The sequence below is a fragment of the Ornithodoros turicata genome, chromosome 3, assembly GCF_037126465.1.
Source record: "Ornithodoros turicata isolate Travis chromosome 3, ASM3712646v1, whole genome shotgun sequence".
Classification (NCBI taxonomy): domain Eukaryota; kingdom Metazoa; phylum Arthropoda; class Arachnida; order Ixodida; family Argasidae; genus Ornithodoros; species Ornithodoros turicata.
The window spans coordinates 974,041-995,535 of NC_088203.1; the positions used below are offsets into that span (position 1 = coordinate 974,041).

Sequence of the window (21,495 nt, forward strand, 5' to 3'; positions counted from 1 at the left end):
GGCGGATCGGTGATTCCTTATTCGAAATCTTTATTCCTCATTGGTTGTCCATCCTATTGTCTAATATGTATTGGCTGCAAGCTTTGACCCTCCGGGAAAAAATCCTGCGAACGCCAATGTGTTTTGCCGGAATTTCGTGCTAGAGCTCAATCTTACCACGTCATGGGCGTTTGCGCGAAGTTCGATCTGTCTCCGACAGATGGCGACGGTTTCCCAGGGCGCTGTATTCTACGAGCGCATACAATCGATGACTGCTGTTGGACGGAGTGCTTTCCAAATGAACGTCAGCTGTTCTTATCAACTACCCGATCTCTTTCGTGCGGTCTTCATAAGTGGAGGAATTGTGGCAAGTATCGCAAGATGAACAAGACAGATGATAGCACACTCAACGCGCTTTCCCATTCGACATAATTTCAATTTTTTCTCGTTCGAGCCAATTAGTTTGCACTTACAGCACTTACATAATTCGTTTCCCATTCTGTATCAGATTTGGTCCGGCCGCAAAAGTATTTTTCTCTTTTTAGACACCTCGGAATAATGTCACGGTGCTTAACTCCATTGTGTTTTTGCACTCAATCGTTTTTAACTGAATCGTTCTCCATATCACTCATCTAATCGCTAACGTGGAGTGAAATGATATCGTCCTCATATATTTGTTGTTGTCGTCAGGATTAAGTATTTGCCCACCAAATCCGGCACGTTTACCGACAGAGTGAAAACTTGCATACTTTGCACGCACTTTATAGCTGCCAAGTAAGTTGGTTTATTGCGTGACGCTCCGAGGATGCTTCTTTGTTTGACAAAAGAAGTCTGTTATACGCCAAATTACAACGAGGTATTATTGGCCATATATCGGTTAAAAGTACCCCAACAACACCGAATATCCTCTTGATGTACGAGCCGGGATGGGCTTGATGCCTCAGCTCGGGAGGCCAAGGTATTTCGAACAGAGGAAGAAATATCGGGGGTTCAGTCCACGTTCACCAAATCGTTTGATTTTCAACACTTTAATATAACAATTGATCATTAAGGTATGAGCAACGAACATCAATCGATATAGCTCAATTGGTTTTCCATTCAAAATGAGTACCGTGCGCCGTTAGGGACAACCAGTTGCGCAGCCCGGCAAAAAATATTTCGGAAGGGGTTCTACGGGCACATTTCTTGGGAAAGAGGATTTCCCCCCTTCTGGCTACGCCACTGGGGACACTCGTAGTGGCTGCGCCAAAATGTATATAGAAAGGGCTTATAAACACGGAGAACGAAACGCCATCCAAATTAAAATACATAAACATAAAGAGCAGCATCAATCTATATTGTTTGGCACGAGACACTGTAACTGAAACCGTCACGCCAAAAACTATTCCACATAGTCACGCAGCAAGGAAAAGCACATCAGTCATCCGAGCCGTAGGACCGGTAATCGAAGCTACTTATAATATCGACAATATGCTCGCATTTATTTGCGGACGAATCTCATGCCATCAGAGTTCTGAGTGATGAGCTGTTTGTTGAGTCCATCGGGCTTTTCCTGAGCTTTTCAATACCGGCTGTCGGAACACCTCGGTAGATGTCTGCCTCCTAAATGTTCGCCAGGAACTTGGTATACGACGTCCTGCTCAGATTCCGCAACAGGTGAAATCCACACTGACACTGCTCATAATCAGTCCTGTGACGCAAAAGCACCAATTATTTTGGGCGAGATTCCAGGCAGGTGATATAAGGAGTGACTATTTTGGGTAACAACGCTAAGTTTTGCTACAGAACTGAGCTGTATACGCACTATATGGAAGAGTTACCCAAAAGTTTATCCTACATTTCCGTCATTTACGTGGAAGTTGGAAAGCTGCAAAAAGGAGCCTCAGATCGACCTGAGGCTTGTGCTCGAATCCAACTGCGACTTGTACGAGATAAAAGGAAAAAGGAAAAGCGAAAAGTTAAGGTACTGAGACATATAAGAAACGGAGTAAAGTACTAAAGACTCAACCTTGAAAAGTATTTCTGTAGAATACTAGATACTCATAAAAGCAACCCGTTCTTTTAAGATACTATCAAGATCGATTTTGTGAAATTTATCGTGAAACAAATAAGCCTACAGCATGACGATAACAGCGGATACTCTCCACGATATCTTCCCTCAGCGGCCATCTCGCCCGATATTGTCGCAGAGCTAGAAGAGGAAGAGCCACACAAAGAGAACGTAAGCCACCTTAAAATACGTATGTTGTTTTAATCGACTGTTCATTTCAAGTATTATGACTTATAGCCGTCCTAACTCGCTACGACTGTATGTGACAGCACACCTATAGCTTTTACAGGCACTGAACATTCCCTTGAGCCTCCCCCTAACCCCATCATTATCCCCCGTTCCACCAAACAGGTGCACGTCGCTTCTGCCATCTATACAATGCGGAAGGACGGAGGATACTCCGCAATATCTTAGAGTAAATGCATGCACATCACACAAGAGTTACATCCAAACCAAGACAAACCAAGTTAATCTTTTTCTCTACCTTCTTGTCTCAAAAACTAATATGTATATAAAGCGATGTCTCGGAAGTAACTGAACAAATGAGTACAAGAGTTGCCGCCAGAAACCACTTCTGGTATCATGAACTATTACAGTATACAGTATTCAAGTACCTATATAGACCGGATCGATGGTATATTGCCCATCGTTTGATGCAAGACTGCGATATAAGAGCAGACGTCTTCTTATCACGAGTTTGATCCCGGCCGAGGACGCTTGGTGCTTGGTGACATAGACACGCCGTCTTCCGCTTTAAATAAGGTGTGCTGAGGTGGCTAAAGATTAATCCGCAGACCGACCAGTACTTGCGGCGTCGCTCGTGGTTGTCTGCGACGCAAAGCCACCGATTGCTATTATCTTCTTATCACGTGACCATTGCCGATGGAGAACCAAAGTTCTCGGTTGGCTGCCTAACGCTGAGGAAGAAATCATTATCGCTCTCTATAAGCGAACCATTAGCGATCGTCATGGGGAATCAGTCCACAAGTGAACTTGGTCAACTTCGTTCCGTCGGAAAAGCGCCCGCAGAAAGCAAGTAAAGAGAAAGGTTGTTCCGCTGTTCCGTCTAACGCGGAACTCATATTCCACTTGAACGCAAACCTGACGGAACCTCCTCGATCTCGAGCCCCAAAATTGACGCCTCCACCAATATGGCTTGTTGGGCGCAGTTAAATTTGTCGTTTCGTTGCCCTTCGGAAATAGTCGGTTCGCTCGTTCTTAAATCTCTTAATGGAGACACGAAATCAGTCTCAATGAAAAAAGTTCAAAAGAAAACGGAAGGTTGGAAACAGAACGGACAAAGATGACTTTTATAAAATTTCCGTCAAAACTTGACGTGCACTCGCAGTCATAATGGGCGCAAAATACCTCGTAATCGCAAAATCGCATCATCGTGATTTTCTTACCTGTTGTCACTTTCCGCTGTTATACCCTCGGATTGATACATTCATGTCGCGTTGCCCAATACTGAAGACTTGTGCTGTTGTTGAAACACTCTCTTGCTGGTTGACTATCCACTGGTCAAGTTTGACAAAAGTGCCTTCTAAACTGTAGCCTTCTTTGGAGGACGGGCTTCGTTTTTCCCGCAGCTTACCCGAACGCGTTCAGCTCAGGTGTTCCCGTCGGTTGCGTTGTGACTTGTATTTGCACTCATCGGAATCAAAACGATGTCGCCCGGGGCATTAATAAAACATAGGCACCTTCTTAGTGATTCCAGGGAGCAACTCTGACAATGACGTGGCTTCTCATCGCCTCAGGAATACACTATCTTCATTTAGGCCACTCAGCGACGTTTCGAACGAGCGTTGGTTGCAATATGCGGTTGTTAGGATTTAATTTAGAAACGCATTGCTGGAAGATGTACTGCCGCCACGGTGCAACTAGTAGCGATCCTTGGTGTTTGTTTCGCTAACGAGATTACGGACTCGTTATAAGACTACCACGCCCGAACTGTACACATCTTTCCACACAGACCGTCATTAAGTCCCCCCTGTGAACGTTATATAAATTCGCTCGCTCGTTGTGGGAAACTTCCAGAAGGGACATCAGAAAAGTTTGCAGAGGGTCGTCCCCGATTTATTTACCTATTTTGGGTTGTTTCTTTAATAGACAATTGAAATTGCTCTCTGTCGTAAGTTATTTTTTAAATGTTGTCCCGAAGTTAATAGGTCTTGTTCCAAAATGCATGCGACCTTCGCTACAGGGGGAAAGTTTCTGCATAGTGAAAGAAAACAGTGTCATCCCTACATGCAGTGCACAGTTACTCAAAATATGATAAAACAGCTGCATTCGGTTAATTAAGCAATGGCCGTTTTGTCTCTATCTGGTTTTTATACATACATATGTTTAAATTTTGACTGTGTTTCGCGGCAGGGACATCAATGGCTGTGACAGAGAATATTTTGCGCCATGTAGGAGATTCCTGATATCTAGAAAAAACCTCACCTGGTATAGATAAAATACATTTAAACGAACGTACAAGTCCCGAGAAAATCTGTTTTGTAAGACAGAATACAAAGACAACCAGCACGATCTCCATGCATCAAAGGGGACGAGGACCCCTGAGCATGAGTACAAGGAGGGGGGTCGACCCCTTGGCCTCACTTTCCGACGCCCCTGACACACTTCATACCTTTCGTACACCGTCTACTGCAGTATACGAGAGCAGAAGCTGACTTTATTTTGGTAAGAATTGTTGGAATGAACCGTCCAGAGATTTGTCTTTCCTCGACATCTAGGAGTTCCTCAGTGCCGCGCGGGGGAGCGACACACGCGGTTTGCCGCGCGCGAGCGAACACGTTTCTGACGCTCCTCCCTAACATGTCGGCGCACATGCGCGACTCCTCCCTACCTTGCTAGTGGGCAGTGACTTTGTGTCACGTGTTGAACGCCCCGCGACTTCTGACCAATGAGAGAACTACGATCCATTAGCGCCACAGCGGCGGCGGCGCGCGGAGCGCACTGCTCGGCTGCATGCAGCGCGCATAGTGGAGGCACGCTTTCGGAGAGTCAGATGTGTGCTGCGCCAATGCTCGGCGCGGCAGCAGCATGGCGACCGGCGCGTCCAACCCGTACACGAGCGTGTCGAGCCTGACCAGTGTGCACCTGGGCAGTCAGGGGATGCAAGTTGCTTCTTCGCACGTCGGTTACGGACGCGAGCCTCCCGAGATGAAGTATATGCCACCTCAACATCAGGGACCCAACGGCTTGGGTCACCACCATCATCCGCAATGGGTATCCCTACCGGCGGACAGTTGGTCAATGGGTCCAGCCGACATCAAGCCGCTTGGTGCTCCGAGTGACCGAGGTGATCCCTTAGGTCACCTCGGCGGTCATCATCCTAGAGCACCGCAACATATGAGTGCATGGCATCATCCTGGTCTATCTCACATGGGAATGGGTCATCAAGGCGGCGGCTCACCTCTTCAACACCACGGCTACGGTGGTATGAATGGCATGTTAGGTGGTGGGGCTCATCCTGCCATGCGAGAGGTAACCCACGTGGATCAAGTTCCTCCGCATCAACACATGGGTCATCCTGATCAACTCCGGCAACTGGACCAGCGGCTCCCCTCCGAGTGTGGTGAGGAGGAGGCCCCTAGTTCGGACGACCTGGAACAGTTTGCGAAGCAATTTAAGCAGCGCCGAATCAAACTGGGCTTCACGCAAGCGGATGTAGGGTTAGCATTGGGTACCTTGTACGGTAACGTGTTCAGCCAGACGACCATCTGCCGGTTCGAAGCGCTCCAGCTAAGCTTTAAGAATATGTGCAAACTGAAACCTCTGCTCGCCAAATGGTTAGAAGAAGCCGACAGCACGACGGGATCTCCGACGAGCATCGACAAGATTGCGGCGCAGGGGAGGAAGCGAAAGAAGCGGACGAGTATCGAGGTGTCGGTGAAAGGAGCCCTCGAGTCGCACTTCCACAAGCAGCCCAAGCCGTCCGCCCAGGAGATAGCGTCCCTGGCTGACAGTCTGCAGCTCGAGAAGGAAGTGGTCCGCGTCTGGTTCTGCAACCGGCGGCAGAAGGAGAAGCGGATGACGCCGCCTATCAACCAGCCGCAGGCTGGGGCACCGGCTGGTGCGGCCACCCCCGACCTGATGATGTGCCATGGCGGCTCACCCGGGGACATGCACCACCACTCGCCTCCGATGCTGCAGTCGCCTCCTCCGCCGCCTCACCCCGCCGGCCCGTTGCACCCCGTCGGCCAATCTCTTACGGCACACTGACCAGCGCTTTACCCCTGCTTGTTTAGCTGCCCGCCAGAGGAACAGTGATGTGGACAAGCAGGGGTCGGGTTGAAACCCCGATCCTCCGACTCAATGTGCCTCCTGTGTCTCTCTCAAGTGCAATCTCTCTCGGACACGTCGGGGGAACGTCGGTATCTCATCCCGGGGCTCATGTACGAGCTCAACTTCTGTACATAAGACGCGTGTAGCATATAATAACTGCATGTGTGCTGGTGCCAACCCGCCCACCTGATGTTTTAACAAAAACACAAACCAACAGGCAGGTCCAACTAGTCCAGGTAGGCGCAGCCACTTTCTTTCGTTCTATTTTCCTTGGCGGTCCCCGTTGAGTTGACCCTCCAGAGGGGGCCCCTCTCTTTGAGGGGCGAGAAAATCCCGGTCAGTGATCGCGCTTTTTTTTTTTTTTTTTTGCCATGTTTGCTCGGAGGGGAGGCCTTTTTATCTTAACGAGTTTTTCTTCTTATCCCGGTGCTTCTTTTTTGTTCATGTGGTCAGCCGGAAAAGCCGGGAGGGACATAATGGATATACACTCTCTGTTGCTGTCTTTAGGACGCGAGAAAAAGCCGGTTCGCGAGACTCGCAAGTCGAGCCAAAAATCTCCTCTATACGATTGGGAAACGAGCCCAGAACGCTTGCTCTGCCATTTCAGCAAAACTGCTCGCACATTACACCACGTGTGGCGTCCCTTTGGCGCTCTCTTAAAATCGAAATTGTTCTGAGAATCTAATCGATCGACGAAAGAAAGCTTATACTCCCATCGAGAGAGACAGGAGACCAAAACTCTCTAGTTAAGGAGCAAAATTGTGCCTCGTTTCGTAGAAGCTGCCGCAGAAGCCACTCGTTAGTTGTTCAAAATGTTCAAAACGGTGGTTTGACGATGTCGTCGTATCTACTGACCACGCGTGCCAATTAAAGTTTGTATAGGCTACTATAGAAAAAAATTGTGAAGAACATTCGTTCGCCAAAACATTCGCTTGTTTGTTTCTGTAATGCAAGAGCCGGCGGAACGTGGTCTCGCATATTTTCCTCATGCTAATTTCACGTTCATTTTATGCAGTGAGGGAATTTAATAGGGCCGTCTGGCATACCTGCATGGCGGGGATTCCCCGTTCCTTTTATTTCAATCGCTGGTTGTGTATGTTTTTTTTTGTTTGTTTTTTATCGTTATATATAACATGTAGCTGTTTTCAAACTTTTGCTTTCCAAAGGGCCTTCCAGTATCCGTCTGGAGGAGTCCAATTCTGATTATTCTGGTTTTGTGTGTCTCAATTGCTTCACGATGGCTTTGTCTTTCGTGCGCATCAAAAAATCCAACAGTATTGTTTAGTTTAGTGGTAACAGAAATTGCGTTCGCTGAGACACAACCAGGTTTCATTCGCTCACTGGGAAGTCGTTTTAAGGTTACGTTGCATGAACGGAGGCATCAAACAAGCGCATCACTGACCGCAGTTCTGGGCCCCGACTCAAAATCGACATAAGAACTGCGAGAATTCTGAAAAAAAAAAAAAAAAAACCGCATTGACCTAAACAAACACTTTCGAAAAAGGTCCCATTCTTAGGCGAAAAACACCGTTTTTCTCCTATTTCCAAAGTCTCAGGACCGATGCCATGGAAATGTACAAATGTGTGTTTCGTTTCTTTTACGTTGAATGGAGTCACACAGAGAAGATGTGAACTTCACGACATTCCAGCTGTGTGGGATGAACCCACACTGGGCAGCAGTTTCAGGGAATAGCAGTGTTTCATTCATCGAAGGTTTCATGTCACATTTCATGTCACAATCCAACGCGCATAACAGCGATTATCGCAAAGCGAAGCTGACGCGTACAATAGAAACTGAAAGAAAAAGAAAAAGTTAAAATCCTAATCTGGCAAGTTTACGACGGTTGCTATACGTTACAAACTTGCAAGATGTCGCAGAACTCGATCCAACACACGTGCGGTTGTGATTTCATCTACTAACTGTTCAGTGGGCAATACCAACGTTTTTGGACTGTGCAGGTATGGTGTGTGTGTACATTTTTCTTGAGTCACATTTTTCTTGCGTGTAAATAGAGACTTTCTTCTGCACAAAACTGAGGGTTCCTGTGTTTAACTGTACATACCTTATACATAGCTAATAAAAAAGAGCGACTTGAAAAACAAACGATGTGTTGAATATAGTTAAAAGAAAAAGGCTGCTGACACAAATTATGACTTTTTATGACTGAAGAGTGGTTCGTATTATAAATATATTTGTGCCTGTAAATGGTGTGTGTGCATGTGCGCGTGTTTTCTTTTTTTTTTTTTTTTTTAACGTTTTTGTCGACTTCTTTCGTCGGCTACGATTTTCTTTTTTAGCGGGGCTCGTAAAAAATATTTTATTGCCATTTATTGTCACGTTATACAACTTGGCATGGCCGAGAATTTTTTTCCGGTAAAGCTTACAGACCAGTCAACGAAACGGGGGGGATTCCATTCGGTTCATCTGTGAAGTGGACTTTTTTTCTTTTAGTGTTGTTCGCTTTAGCGATGTTTGTTTTTTATTTATTGGAAAGAAAAAGTTTATCTGTTTAGAAGCTGAAGCAATATGTGTGATGACTGTAGGTGTTTTATGAAGCACTGGTTTGAATACAAAGAAAGCTGCTTTTTTGAGATTTCGAAAAATAAAAACTGGTTTCCTTTCCTGCCTGAAAGAGAGTGTTTCCTTTATTCAATCTCGTCCCGCGACTGCGTTATCCCCACCACACATGTGAGGAAGAAGGTAGAGTTAAGTGAGGACCATTCGCTCACAAAGTCTTCTACAGCAGCTTCGATTTCCGTGAAAAACCTCGTAGCAAGTCTCAAGAACCTGTAGAAAAGACCGTTTTAATTCAAATTCATTTTCCACAAAGATATTTAGCACTGAAGACGAATTCGCAGATAATGAGGAATGTTGCGTTAATAGGTTGATTGGTTTACAATGTTGGCATCATGTTATTCTTCATACCACGAGGAGCACCGGCTATCAGCTTACTGTTTACTATATGAGAACAACTCGTTGGATATTAGAACTATGCTCGTTTCTGGTATGGTTTACTCTCCAGTGCTTTTAGACAATTTCGCAGCCATCATTTATGAGCAACCCGGCGATATCAGTAATGTGTGCGTGGCGAGCTTTCGTTTCTCGTGAGAAACAAACTCTCCATCTGTGTGATCGCGCCCTTTTGCCGACAGAGCAGACGGTGGTTGCTTGTTTCCCATATTTTTTGGCTGCGTATGAAGAACATGCCAGGATTTTTGTATCTTGTAACGTTACCTGCGGTTATAAAGAACACATGTTTATATGTGGGGCTCAAATTACGCCGCTTAAAAAAGAACCTGAAGGTTTATGACCTTCGAGCATTCTTATTTTTCGTCTCTTGTGGCGGCGATGAATTAGGAACATCGTGTCGGCACATCTGGAGTTCCTCTACAAGATGCGCGTCCGTTATACAGGGCTGTCTTCGTGGATGTAAAAGACGGGGTCAATGAATGACCGGCACGAATGAATTAACGCAGTTCTTCAGATACCATCCTTATGCATTGCACGCTAGCTATACACACGTAATATAGATAGCCGTGAATGGAGTACTTCATAACATTGGATGGAACAATCTCGAAGCTGTAAATTACGTGATCTTTCAGAAGGAACATATGATGTAGGAAGACAGGTAAATTATACGCCACAGCACCTGTTGTTGAAGCCCGACCGGTCTTTCCTTTTAAAAGAGCTGCATTCAAAGCGGTCCACCCCAAAAGGCCTTTCTGTTTGCCGTGGAAGTTGCTTGTATATACGAAGGTTACTATCAGACCGTGGCTGATGGGGACTTGCATTGGTTTTAATGAACACATTTGCTCGATCACCTAATTTTGGTTTACGTACGGATGGAACTCTTTGGAGGCAGCGATGAACCCTCTCCTTTTAACCTACAATGACAATACGTCCCGTATATACAGATATTCTACAGAAAGAGTATACGCTATACCTAAGCCTGCCTTCTGGAAACCTTGAATGACCAACTGCCGTGAAACCAAAGCGCTTTTTTGCAAGACCTTCCAGCCTGTGCCATCGGTCGGTCGTGACTGGTCGTGGCTTCCTGGGGACGCCGAGAGATGGATGTTCTATCAGCCGCCTCCTACACCCGTAGACCGCTGAATAATTGTTTCCGTACCAGAACTGAAACGTGACTGGTTTGCAGAGATGCGCGTGCCTCCGCCGAGCACCCGCAGGTGGAAGGTCCTCACAGGCGTCCTCTTAAGCATAGGACTTTTTAACTTTGTTCATACGTGAAAGAACAAGTTTCTTAGGTAAGGGCGTCTCACAGGGTGTCTCTTATGGAAGGATCCACTCTTTTCTAATCTGCTTTCAACATATTTTGGTATCCAGTCCGATTGATGTGGAAACAACGCTGTGGCAGCGTAATAGCAACGTTATTATTTCCTGCAGAGTATCTACATATTATTTGAGCGCTGATAATATTGTGCGAAAAGCCTTTTTGCAGCGTACCTCTTGCTATGTAGGATATGATGAAACGTGAATCACTCGAGATACCTGCGTGAAAACATCTGTCTCCACCACAGTGTAACCAACTGCAGCTTCTTCTGACTGGGAATGCCGATCGCGCACCTGCTCCACACCTTGAGTTTTTTTTCTTCTTAATTCCTAGGCCAAGGGACAAAGGATGCCCGAGGCGGATGGCGGAAAAGAGGCCCAGTTTGATCGAGCGCCGCAACTAAGGAAGGAAAAAGGCGATACCTGAATCTCGACTCCCCGCAGGTTCCGCTGCGTGCGTGGCCTCAGATTAAGGACTTTTCTTTCTTGTCTTTCGAGTCGGTCGAGTTGGTCAAAGAGGCTCCTTCATACTTTTTGTGGACGACAAAAATATGGCGACTTTTACTTGGAAGCTTTTCTGTTAAAGCAGTAATAGCAGTCTAGTAGGCACAGTCATTACTCACCGTAGGAATATTTTTAAAGGATAAACCCCGTGGTTATAATGAGGTGAATTGCAGAATAAATCTATTTCATGCAGTCATGAGAGATTCACTAAAGCAAGCTTGGTGGGCACACTATCCAACATGGCACCTGCACATAGTGCATACTTGTACTTATCGTAATCAGCATAAGCCACAGTAAGCCATTACCGCTGTCAGAGATTGGGATTATTTCCGCGAAGGATTTCGTCGTTTTCAATTATGACCACTACGTAAAGGACGACAATGAGGATGTGTGTGTGCGTATAACATTTTGTTTCTTTGTCTCGATAATCGTTTTGAGGCTGGTTGCTTAAAGGGACTATAAAGTAGCAGACAGACAACAGCTTGTTGCTTGTAAAGCCAGCCCAATATATGTGATAGGGAATGCTATAATTCGCAAGTAAAATAGCGGTAAACGGTCAGGCTGGAAATAACAGTGTTCTCAACTGGCTTGCTGCTCATGATTGACAACACGTAGGACGTCTTGTCCCAATGTCGTGCGCATGCTATATAGAGTTTTGCCGCGGCATACTTGACGAGCAACGGGCAGTTGGCGGCTACTTGGACGCAGTGTTGCTCGCAATTCTAGACTACGAGAGCAATTGGAACGAAAAGGCTGTTAAATTTTCTCAGCTCTGCTCTGTTGCATGACAGTACCCTTGAGGATTGTACGAGTCCAACGAGCCTTTCAGCGGTTTCCCCGATGTATTTCAACAGCATCTGAAACCTTAGGATCTTCACCGGTCAGAACTTTGTGCAAAACGCACGGCAGCTTCATTGAAGCTATTTTAGCAATGGGACTATCGGGGATGGTCGTTCTTCCACGTCTGCTGCTATCAAGTCTACGTTCGTTCGCAGTCAGTGCATTGCCACTATGGTCTCAAGTTTCCGTATCGGTCAAAAATGTGAAATGGGGGCACTGATACGCCAGGTCTCCTTCTATAGCTTTCTCCTACACAAGGAGTTGGCCACTTTTCACTGCAACGCTCTCATCTGCTCAAAACCATTAATAACGGACTTTTGTGTGAGTTGTAATACGTCGTCGCAGGATGGGCTCTGATCGAAGGTGAAGTTGCGCTCGTTAAAAGCACAGATTCGAGTACAGCTTGAGTGGCAACCAACTCAGATTGTTAAATGCCTTTCTGAGCTCTTTCGCAAACGCGATGAATTGCACGACAACAACAACAACAACAATAGATGGTGACGATGATGGGGTGATGAATTGCATGAGCGAGAACATTTCAAGGAAGAGTATATAGTGACGCGGCTTTGTTCATATAAAGTGCTGCATCAGTGTATGCAGAAATAAAATTCTGCTGTCGTCAGCACCAGAGGGATAGAGCACCTTTAACGACGAATTCGTTCTTTTCTAATGGTTTTGAGCACGATAGAAAAGGCTTTGTTTTCTCGTGATCAGTTAGCCTGACAGCAACAAAGTCGTCCTGCCACATCTGTAGTTCCGTCCACGGAAGTCCAAAATGCACGAGTCTCCAACTTGTCTGATGCATGGAACTGTCGGAGGCAACTTTTGCGCAGAGTGGGTTCAGATGAGTATTCTGTTTGTAGGAATCGCTCGAAAATTGGATTTTTTTTTAAATTTTCGACCAAGAAATATTTCCATCCACTAACGCTTCGCACAGATCTACGTAAAACGTGTAATTACCTCTTTTTTCTTTTTTCGTCTCCGAGATGAACAAACGGCTGGACGTTGACACCTTTGAGTGTCTTTCTTCTGGGCATCGTTGATATGTCACGAAGGAAAATTGCTACGGCACGACAAACACTTAAACACGGTTGCGAACAGGGGCGGATCCAGACCCTCACTTTCGGGGGTGGGGAGCGGTTTCTTTGTGAAAGCGCGTGGCGAGGACGGGGGCAGAGGGGGAAACCTAATGTTTCACCTGATGATTTGGGGGGAGGCGGTGCCCCCTACCTGTGTCCATCACTGGTTGGAAAGCAACGGTGACAGGATCGAGTGTTGCTAGCCGATATGCTGCACCAGAAAGGGCACTTATAAGCGTAAAAAGCGTATTATAGCCAGTTATAGGCACAATAAAAGCGGGACTAAAGTGTTTCTCAACCTAGTCCTTGCTGTTATATTAAACAGGCATAATAGGAGTGCAAAAACTGAGAACTAAGCCATTTTGCCTCAAGATCCACTCTCTATCACTGTGGGACAAATGTCTTTTCAACTAAGAGGCTGAGAATTAAGAAACGGATGGACCCATGTTTAAGCTTACAGAATAAAGTTAACAAGTACACCCCCTAGTGACCAGACCCGTCACCCCTGAAGAAGGAGCCGAGGCGGCTCTGAAACGTCGGGACATCTGTTTTTTGTATTTTTCGTCCAATTGGTTTTCGCTTTCCACTGCTATTTACACCCCCGTATGTTTAACAAAACCACCACGGCGGTGCTTTTTTTTTAAGCGGATGCTCTACTGAGACACTGCCCCCCCCCCCCCCCCCCAACAACGAATCACTTACTGGCTTAGTGAAAGAGTTTATAGGATCTAATATAACGACTACAGATTTCATTGTACATGGAACGGGAAAACAAAAAGCGCAGTATTACGCTTACTGGAAATAAGACTGGGGTACATATAAAAAAAGAAAAAAGAAACATCTACAACAGATCTTCAGGGCTACTACTTGAGCTGTTTCATTTGTATACTGGAGTATCCCTGCGCACGGATGCTTGTTTAGGTTGCCTTTTAAAAAGTACACACAAACACAAACACTTAGAGGCTGGTCGGAGAGGCCGGAGACATAAAGAAAGCTCAAGAGTAATCATGTGCAGAACTGGGCCGCACAGAGTGGCCAAAGAGACGTTGGGGTAACCAAGCTGTCGTAAAATTGGGATTTTCCTGTCTACGAATGGGGATGTGCTAACACACTTTGCAGCACGTTCACGAATCAATTATCTTTTTTTTTTACTCCCTCCATATTATTTGTTCGCTGCAGATTCTCAAGGAACAAGCTTTAAGAGTGACGCTGAAACATGAGGAGGGTAGAAACACTTCCCCCTCACGTGCGCACACAAGTTCATTTTGAGAAGAACCGAACGATATTTTCTGCAACTTGTACTAAATATACAAATATAGGTTGTCAGTCGCAGGGTCCTATAGAGGCAAGTTTGCCTCGTCTGGAAGGCCGACTCTGGGAAAATCCTGGGTCCTCAGCCATCGCATCATGAAGCGGCTGCCTTGAAAGCGTGTCCCTCAGCTATATATATACTATAGATATTTTATGACAATCTTACATCGGCTGAACTGTGACTTACGCTGCTAGTCCCTTCCCTGTTTTTGTCGACTGTCCGTATACTGAGGTAGCAAGCAGCCCGACTTACGTTCTAGTTATTTTCTTTTTTCTTTTTATCACCATCACACGAGACGTGTCTGCGATTGATCGATTGGCGGAAAAGGAAGATGACCACGCGCATATTTTTCCGTTTCGGTCATCCAAAAGTCCAGGAATTATCTTACGCTAAGCCAAGACTGTGACTGAGAAACCTCTTGTCATTGTCAGCTAGACAGTGGTTTCACGTCGGGTCAATACAGTCACGTACAACGCTCGTACCTCTTTTCCACCTGACAGGGCGTTTGTTCTCAGGTACGCTTTTCGAACATTAAGGGCTACTTTGGAATCATTACATTCTTCTGGCACCAGTTTCTGCATAAAAGTTGAGTTGTATCGGCGCATAAACGGGGGGAAGTTGAACGTCGAACAAAGAACGCCGAAAAAGGGAGAGGGTATGTTATTAAAAAACGAAAGAGAAAGAAGCGAAGAGGATGAATTTATTTTATTATCTAAATGAGAAGAAATAAATGAGTGGAATTCCGAGCAACATGAGGTAGCGAGAAAAGAACGTTTCTCAAATATGGCCATTCTGACACAAGTCATGGAAACTATACGTGTTTCGTGAGACTTTCGTGTGGTCGACTGGATCAACTGCAGTGTCTCACTTGCCATGTATCTGCATCCCACACATATGTACTGAGGTATTGGGTATCGCATTTACTGCAGTGAAATACCTAATCCTATCGTCACGCATGTAGCTGTTGTTGTAGCAGCTTGTGACATCGTAGGCCTGTGGGGCCCCAGTGGGGCATCGTGGGGAGGGGGCCTCTTACTCCATGTACATCGCCTGACTCGGGCTATTCCAGGAACTTTATTCTCTATGGAATTCTTTACTAGCAAGCAGTCGTGTCTAGCTGACTTTTCCTGCCAAAATAAACAGATCCCCCCCTTGGTTGTTGAGGGAAGCTAATCGCCCTAAACACCAAGCTTGAAGGTGCCACCATTTAATAGAGGCTCCGAGTCGTTTACTATATGAGCTGTTGTCTCGTAGATGTCATTTTTCTTGTTACTGCTTGTTGCTATTTTTTCTTCCCTGATTTGAGCCTCGCGATTCGAACACCGTCGTCCACTCGTGTTAGAATTACTTTTTCTGCTCGGTTATTAGTATGGTTCCGGGCTTTCAGTTTTTATTTTAAGGCGGATTCGACGTACGTTTTCCGGCGTTTATTTATTTTCATGAAATCGGCGTTTTTCGGTTATTTTTCTGGCGTGTACATGGTTTACCCTGCAGTTATCGGCGGATATAAATCGCAACGTAATTTCAAAGCTGGGTCTCAGCGCAGCCTTAAAATCAAAAGCCAGTACAAGACCAGCATCTGTGAGACATCACAAAAGGAAGACTTTATTGCTCTATAGCGATGGTGGTGGTACCTACCTACATCGTGAAAGCAGTGTTTTTTTTTCCTTTGTTGTTGTTGTTAAATCTAACGTGTGCAGTGATTAATCCCCTAATCTTTCCTCGGATATTCATTCACTTAAAACCGAATGACGAAAAAAATGCATGCGTATGTTTTTCGATTAAAACCGAAAACGTGGAACCCTATTTGTTATTATACCTGACCCGTCCTGACAGCTCCGTTCTGCCCTTTGCAGGGTAAAGCGAGGTATCCAAGCTCTTTCACGGCTTTCATTCTATTTTTTTTTAACTCTTAGTTTACCGCACTCGACTGTTCCCTCATTCGCGACAGGATTTTATCGTTGCAGGGTCGTATGTTCCATATTACCCCGCAGTTGTAGTGCAAGGGTCCGCTGACATCCTACGGACATAATGTCGATCGCATCAAAGAAATGTTCTACTGGTTAGTTTGTAGTACGTCTGCGTCCCGTAAATATTTCACAAGAGTTCGCGTGAAGTAAAGAACTGCAAGAATATCTCGCAATGTGTATTAGCAACACGTGATGACACAGCCGTAGAGAGCATACAAATTGCACCCAGCGACATTTCCCTGACCTCCAGCAAACCATTCCAACTTGAAATTACATAACGAAGCAAAGGGAAAAAGAAAGAAAAACCTAACTACATTCCTTTGCAGACCACTCCCCGTCCAAAAAACTCGTAACAAGAACAAAAGAAAAACTTTCGTCCATGCCGTTCCATAACTTCCATCTGCCATCGGTCCGTGGCTTCTGTCGTCTGGTCCAGTAGCCGTATGGCAAGCCTGGACCTCATCCAATTTTCATGAGATCTTCTGAGACAGGTCTTCGTAACGGTCTTTGTAGACCTCTCAATGGATGCACCAGATGGAGTGAAAAATGGCCTAAGTTATGCAATGCACGTCGCTGCCGATTTCCGTTTGAACATATCATCTGCTTCGAAGGTTTTCGCGAGAATGTCTTTTCGAACAACTTTCCTGCGTAGACAGTGTCATATAGTCTCCCGAAATAGGCTTTGCATACACTGTTGGTTGTCTCTACGGAAATGTAATTTGGTGACAAATCTGTGCTTTGGACTGACTGGTCCTTGCAGCATTTCTGCCGACCTCTCGAAGCGAAAAAAAAAAAGCTCCAATATCAACTCGTATGTTTATGGGAAAGTGACCAATGATAAAATTGGAAGCGTTAATCCAGACGTCACGGGAGCTGCCGGTCTCCGCGCCGAAAAATAATCACGACAAACAGAGAGAGAGAAAAAAAAATCGTGAAAGGGAAGATCGAGATTTGGAAGAGGACAGAATCAGACAAAATGAGGAATAAGAGATGCCAGTATTCTATTTGTTAATACATTTTGCGAGAAATATTTTTATACTTGACTGTGAAGCAGGATGAGTCTCCTTTCTAGACTCTCTGTGATTAACCGAACTTTTTTTGTCCAATATTTTTAACATTTTCTCTCTTCAATCAGTAATGATAATAATGATGCTGATCATGAGGAAGGTGGGGACATGAGTCACGACAATGTCGGCATTTACTTAATAATAACTGCGAAAATGAGAATGAGAACAACATGCCGCGTGCTTGGTGAGCGAAATGAAACATTAATTGGCGGTCTCCTCAGGTTCGATGAAATCTTGGTTGCCTATAATTTAAATTCAGAATATCCTCGCAATTTCCCTCCCCCATGCGCGCGGAGACAGACGTCAAGCTAGTGAAGAAACGAGGGAGAAGACGACTTATTATTATTATTTTTTTCTATAAAACCGGAGAAGAACTTTCCTTATCCCTGTCCTGACTTTTTCCTGCCCCGTTTCGCAGCTGTGCTCCTCTCATTCTCCGTCCACTTTGTTTATTACATCTTTATCCGGATTATTGCCGTTCCCCTTATGACGCGTGCTGCTGCTGAGCGCGCATGCTTGCATTTTGGGATTTCTTTGTCCGTCTTCTTTACGTGATCATGTAACGTGCCAAGAGCTTCCTGGGGATCTCGAGATGCGGGCATTGCAGAACGCAACTAACGGGGTCTTCATTTGGTGCTCTCTTCGTACTGGTACTGACGATGAACCTCCGCACTCATCATCATTTCAATAAAGTTATTTTTTGCGACGGTAACGTATCTACTTTCAAATCAGTGAGCTATTTTTTTTTTCAACTCACCCTTCTCATTCATTGTAGGGCTCCAATCATCATTATATGTCGCCTGTGCCTACCCGGCTCGTTACTCTGCATTATTAATTATCGCATAGCAGAAAATCTTACACTGGCTTGAGCGTGTATGTTACACTGGTGGCAACTCGATCGTGCATTGGTCGTTCCGCAGGTGCTTCCTTCGCACTGCACTGCAACTCGCACCGCGCTGCACGAAAACGCCCTGACAGTGGTAAAGTCCTAACCTCGGAATATAATTCCACATTCAACAATCCGGATGCTATACAGACCTTTTCCATTCCGCCATTTGACCGGCTGGCGGCAGTTGTTCGCTTTACTTCGTCCCTTAACAGGTTGAAAATCAATCAACTCCCTCACCAGCATAAAATCATGAAAAGAGCGAGTTCATGATGGAACGCTCGGTCACTGTTGTTTTTCCTGGGACCAAAATTGAGTCACTCCGCGGGAGCGTCGCGCACCGCTGCTAATGCTTCTAATTAGAGAGAAAGGAAGTCTTGGCCACAATACTTTCTGCTGCAGGAAACGCGGGAATTCATTGTACCTGCGAGTCTGCCGGATTGTCAAACTATACGTCTTGGGAAAGTATTGCTTTGGATGGGGGTCCACGAGTTACTCTATCCTAATATAATATATTTTATTTCTTTGTTTCCGTTAGCTTGGTTGGCACGTGCAATGTCTGGGAGGCCCAGCAGTAGAAGACTAGAATTAGTTAAATACGTGACACAAGTCATATAAATACGCATTTCTTTTAGTAAGTTTATGTATACAATAGGTGTGAAAATTACTTACATAATACGCTAAAAAAAGGAACCGGAGCAAAGTAAAATACGGAACATTATGTGACGTGCCATCGAAATAAAGATAATATAATACAGTAGCTTGTTCGTTGATAGTCAGGAATTTGTACAGCTACATTTGGGTTTCATATTTGATTGATTGATTGGTAAAAGAATAAAAGTGGAGATATTAGTTCCAAAACATAGTTGTCTGCCGTTTCAACGGTAGTTTCCTGGACAGATCAAAATAAATACCCAAAGTGTCTTCTCACTTCAGAGAGACGCACACTTTTCTCTGGAATAAAGCCTTCTTTCCTCAATACTGTTGTCCACGTACTTTTCGGTGGCGCTGGGGGAGAATTTGAGGGGCGAAAGTTGTACTATAACGGAAACACACGTTTTAATTCAATTCAATTCAACTTTATTTCACAGGGGAGACGTCGCCAAACAACGGTTTACGGTGCTCTCACGTTATACTTCGATCACGTACCTTCCACTTATTCCAGAACGCAATTTCGCGTAATTTTTATCTTTTCTCCCCGTTGGCAATGATGCCGTTCAACCTCTTCCTTCCTTACACCTAATCAATGACGTAACTCAATTAACGCCAAAACCTCCCAAGATTTTCCTCGCTGCCTTTTTCGTTTTCTTCTCCGTATACTCCTTGTTTTTCTCGTATTGCCGCGCACCCCTGCGAATTCAAAATGAGAGCGGTCCGTTCCTGCTCTCGCTTTAATATGAATTCCCTCTCTTCCTCCTGGAAGTCACCTGTTTGCTGATGTTTTAACATTGGCGTCCCATTCGCGACCCAAAAACACGAAAAGGGCATCTACGAGAACGTCATCAGAAAAATGTTTTCTTTCGGAAATTTGCCGATAGGTTCTGTCGTTAAAAGGCGGTTTATTTGAGACGACGGTTTGTGGTGAGGGATCTTGGAAAGTATGAATGCGCTCAGGAAAATGGCTCAGGCGTGTAGAGCGGTTATGTTATGGGACCCTCTTTATCATCTGATAGTTGTCAGACGTCTCAGGACGCAGACCCGTGATAAGTAGTGCGTATCTGTATTGTCCAACGCGTTGCAACCTGTTTAGTTGCCGCGAATGATTCACGTTCCGCGCTTGTCCGGACGGCGGGTCGGTCTGTTTGTAAAAAAAGAGAAGAAACTGAACGCGTCTTCGGACGTGTTCGCACGTTCACTGTTCACAAGTTTACTATTCACCAGTTGACATTCGCGTTGTTCTGTGACACTTCAAAGCGAGAATTTATTCTACTCCATCGCTGGTCCATTGTGGTTCTCCGTTGTTTCTGTATCCTGCAGCCAGAATGAGTTGAGTATTCTGTCCAGGCACACTCCTTCTCAGACGACATCGGTAAAGAATATGTCCACCAGAATGTAATTTCTGTCTCCTGACCTCGTTGGGTCAGTTGGTGGTGTGTTCGCCTACTGATCCCAAGGTTGCGAGTTCAACCTCGGCGGAGGACGCCAAGAACTTGGTGCTTTGACCTTCTACGAGGGACGTGCTGAGATTTCGGTGCACGTTAAAGAACCTTCAGGTGGACAGAATTAGTCCACAGACCGACCACTCTGACGTCGCTCACGATCATAGCCACGGTTCTGCCTCCGAGGCACTATCCGGGCGTTAGAACCACGTCGCAGGTAAGACTACCAAAAGACTATTTCGAAGTTCTCTAAGTCGTGGCCACAGCTGCGAGCAATTCTCGAATGACTCGCAACAATTATATGGCCATAATACCGGTTAGAGATGAAAACCACACACCCAAAAAGAAGATGAAGAAGAAGAAGAAAAACTATTTTGCTTCATAGGCATCAATAAAGAAGTGAAGCTCCAACTGCTGACCTCAATAATGGAAAGTCTTTTTTCCCGCTTCCTTCAAACTGGATTTGTCTCGAGAAACGTTGCTTCATTCGCAAGGATGTCAACCTGCAGGTACAAACGGTTTGACTCGATGTCCTTCTTTCGAAGCGATAAGGGTGATTTTTTTTTTTATTCGCGAAGGGCGTTCATGCTGGTGATATGTCATCTATTGCGCGATCTCCAGTTATCCAACCGTATACACGTTCCTTGCGAGGAAGCGAGAGAGATAGTGGTCGGCGAGGGAGGCTGAAAGATGTTAGAGGACTTTCTCATGAAATCGTTTAAGGGGGTATACGACGATGGGAGAATCGCAAAGAAAACGACGTAGTTGAGACATAATCAATTTGTGGTCTCACGTTTTTTTTTATTCCTTGTTAGCACCGCGAAGCAACTGTGGCTATGAGCAGCGTACAGATATGGACAGATGGAGGACGACAGCAGGAGGGGGGGGAGGGGGTTAGTATGCCTTTTTGTGCCCATTCAGGAGGAACTGTGTCGACGGCACCGACACAACTCATACCAGGTCGTCATCTCATACCACACTCAACTCATACCGAGACAGCTCACATCAGTCTGAACTCGTTGCAACTCAAGTAAGGCCGGCAAAGGTCATAACAGAAAAAAAAATGTCACAAAATGGGACTTATACTGAATGACATGTACGAATTCCACAAATAACATTTGCTGA

General features: G+C 45.4%; 1 protein-coding gene and 1 long non-coding RNA gene across 2 annotated transcripts in view; one reads left to right on the forward strand and one right to left on the reverse strand.

Moving 5' to 3' along the window:
- LOC135389794 (uncharacterized) overlaps nt 1-3,647 on the reverse strand; it is a 44,764-nt gene extending 41,117 nt beyond the window's left edge. Inside the window, exon 1 of the long non-coding RNA XR_010421584.1 lies at nt 3,436-3,647. This is a non-coding gene — a long non-coding RNA (uncharacterized LOC135389794). The remainder of the gene's footprint in view (nt 1-3,435) is intronic.
- A 1,334-nt stretch (nt 3,648-4,981) lies between these two features.
- On the forward strand, nt 4,982-8,946 carry LOC135387798 (POU domain, class 3, transcription factor 4-like). The gene has a single exon (XM_064616931.1). It carries the CDS (start codon nt 5,078-5,080, stop codon nt 6,257-6,259), a length of 1,182 nt encoding a protein of 393 aa, XP_064473001.1. The 5' UTR covers nt 4,982-5,077; the 3' UTR covers nt 6,260-8,946.
- Nucleotides 8,947-21,495: the final 12,549 nt, after the last annotated feature.

What these genes read in the sequence shown, in the direction of transcription:
- LOC135387798 (XM_064616931.1), top strand. Translation starts at nt 5,078, where the DNA reads ATGGCGACCGGCGCGTCCAACCCGTACACGAGCGTGTCGAGCCTGACC.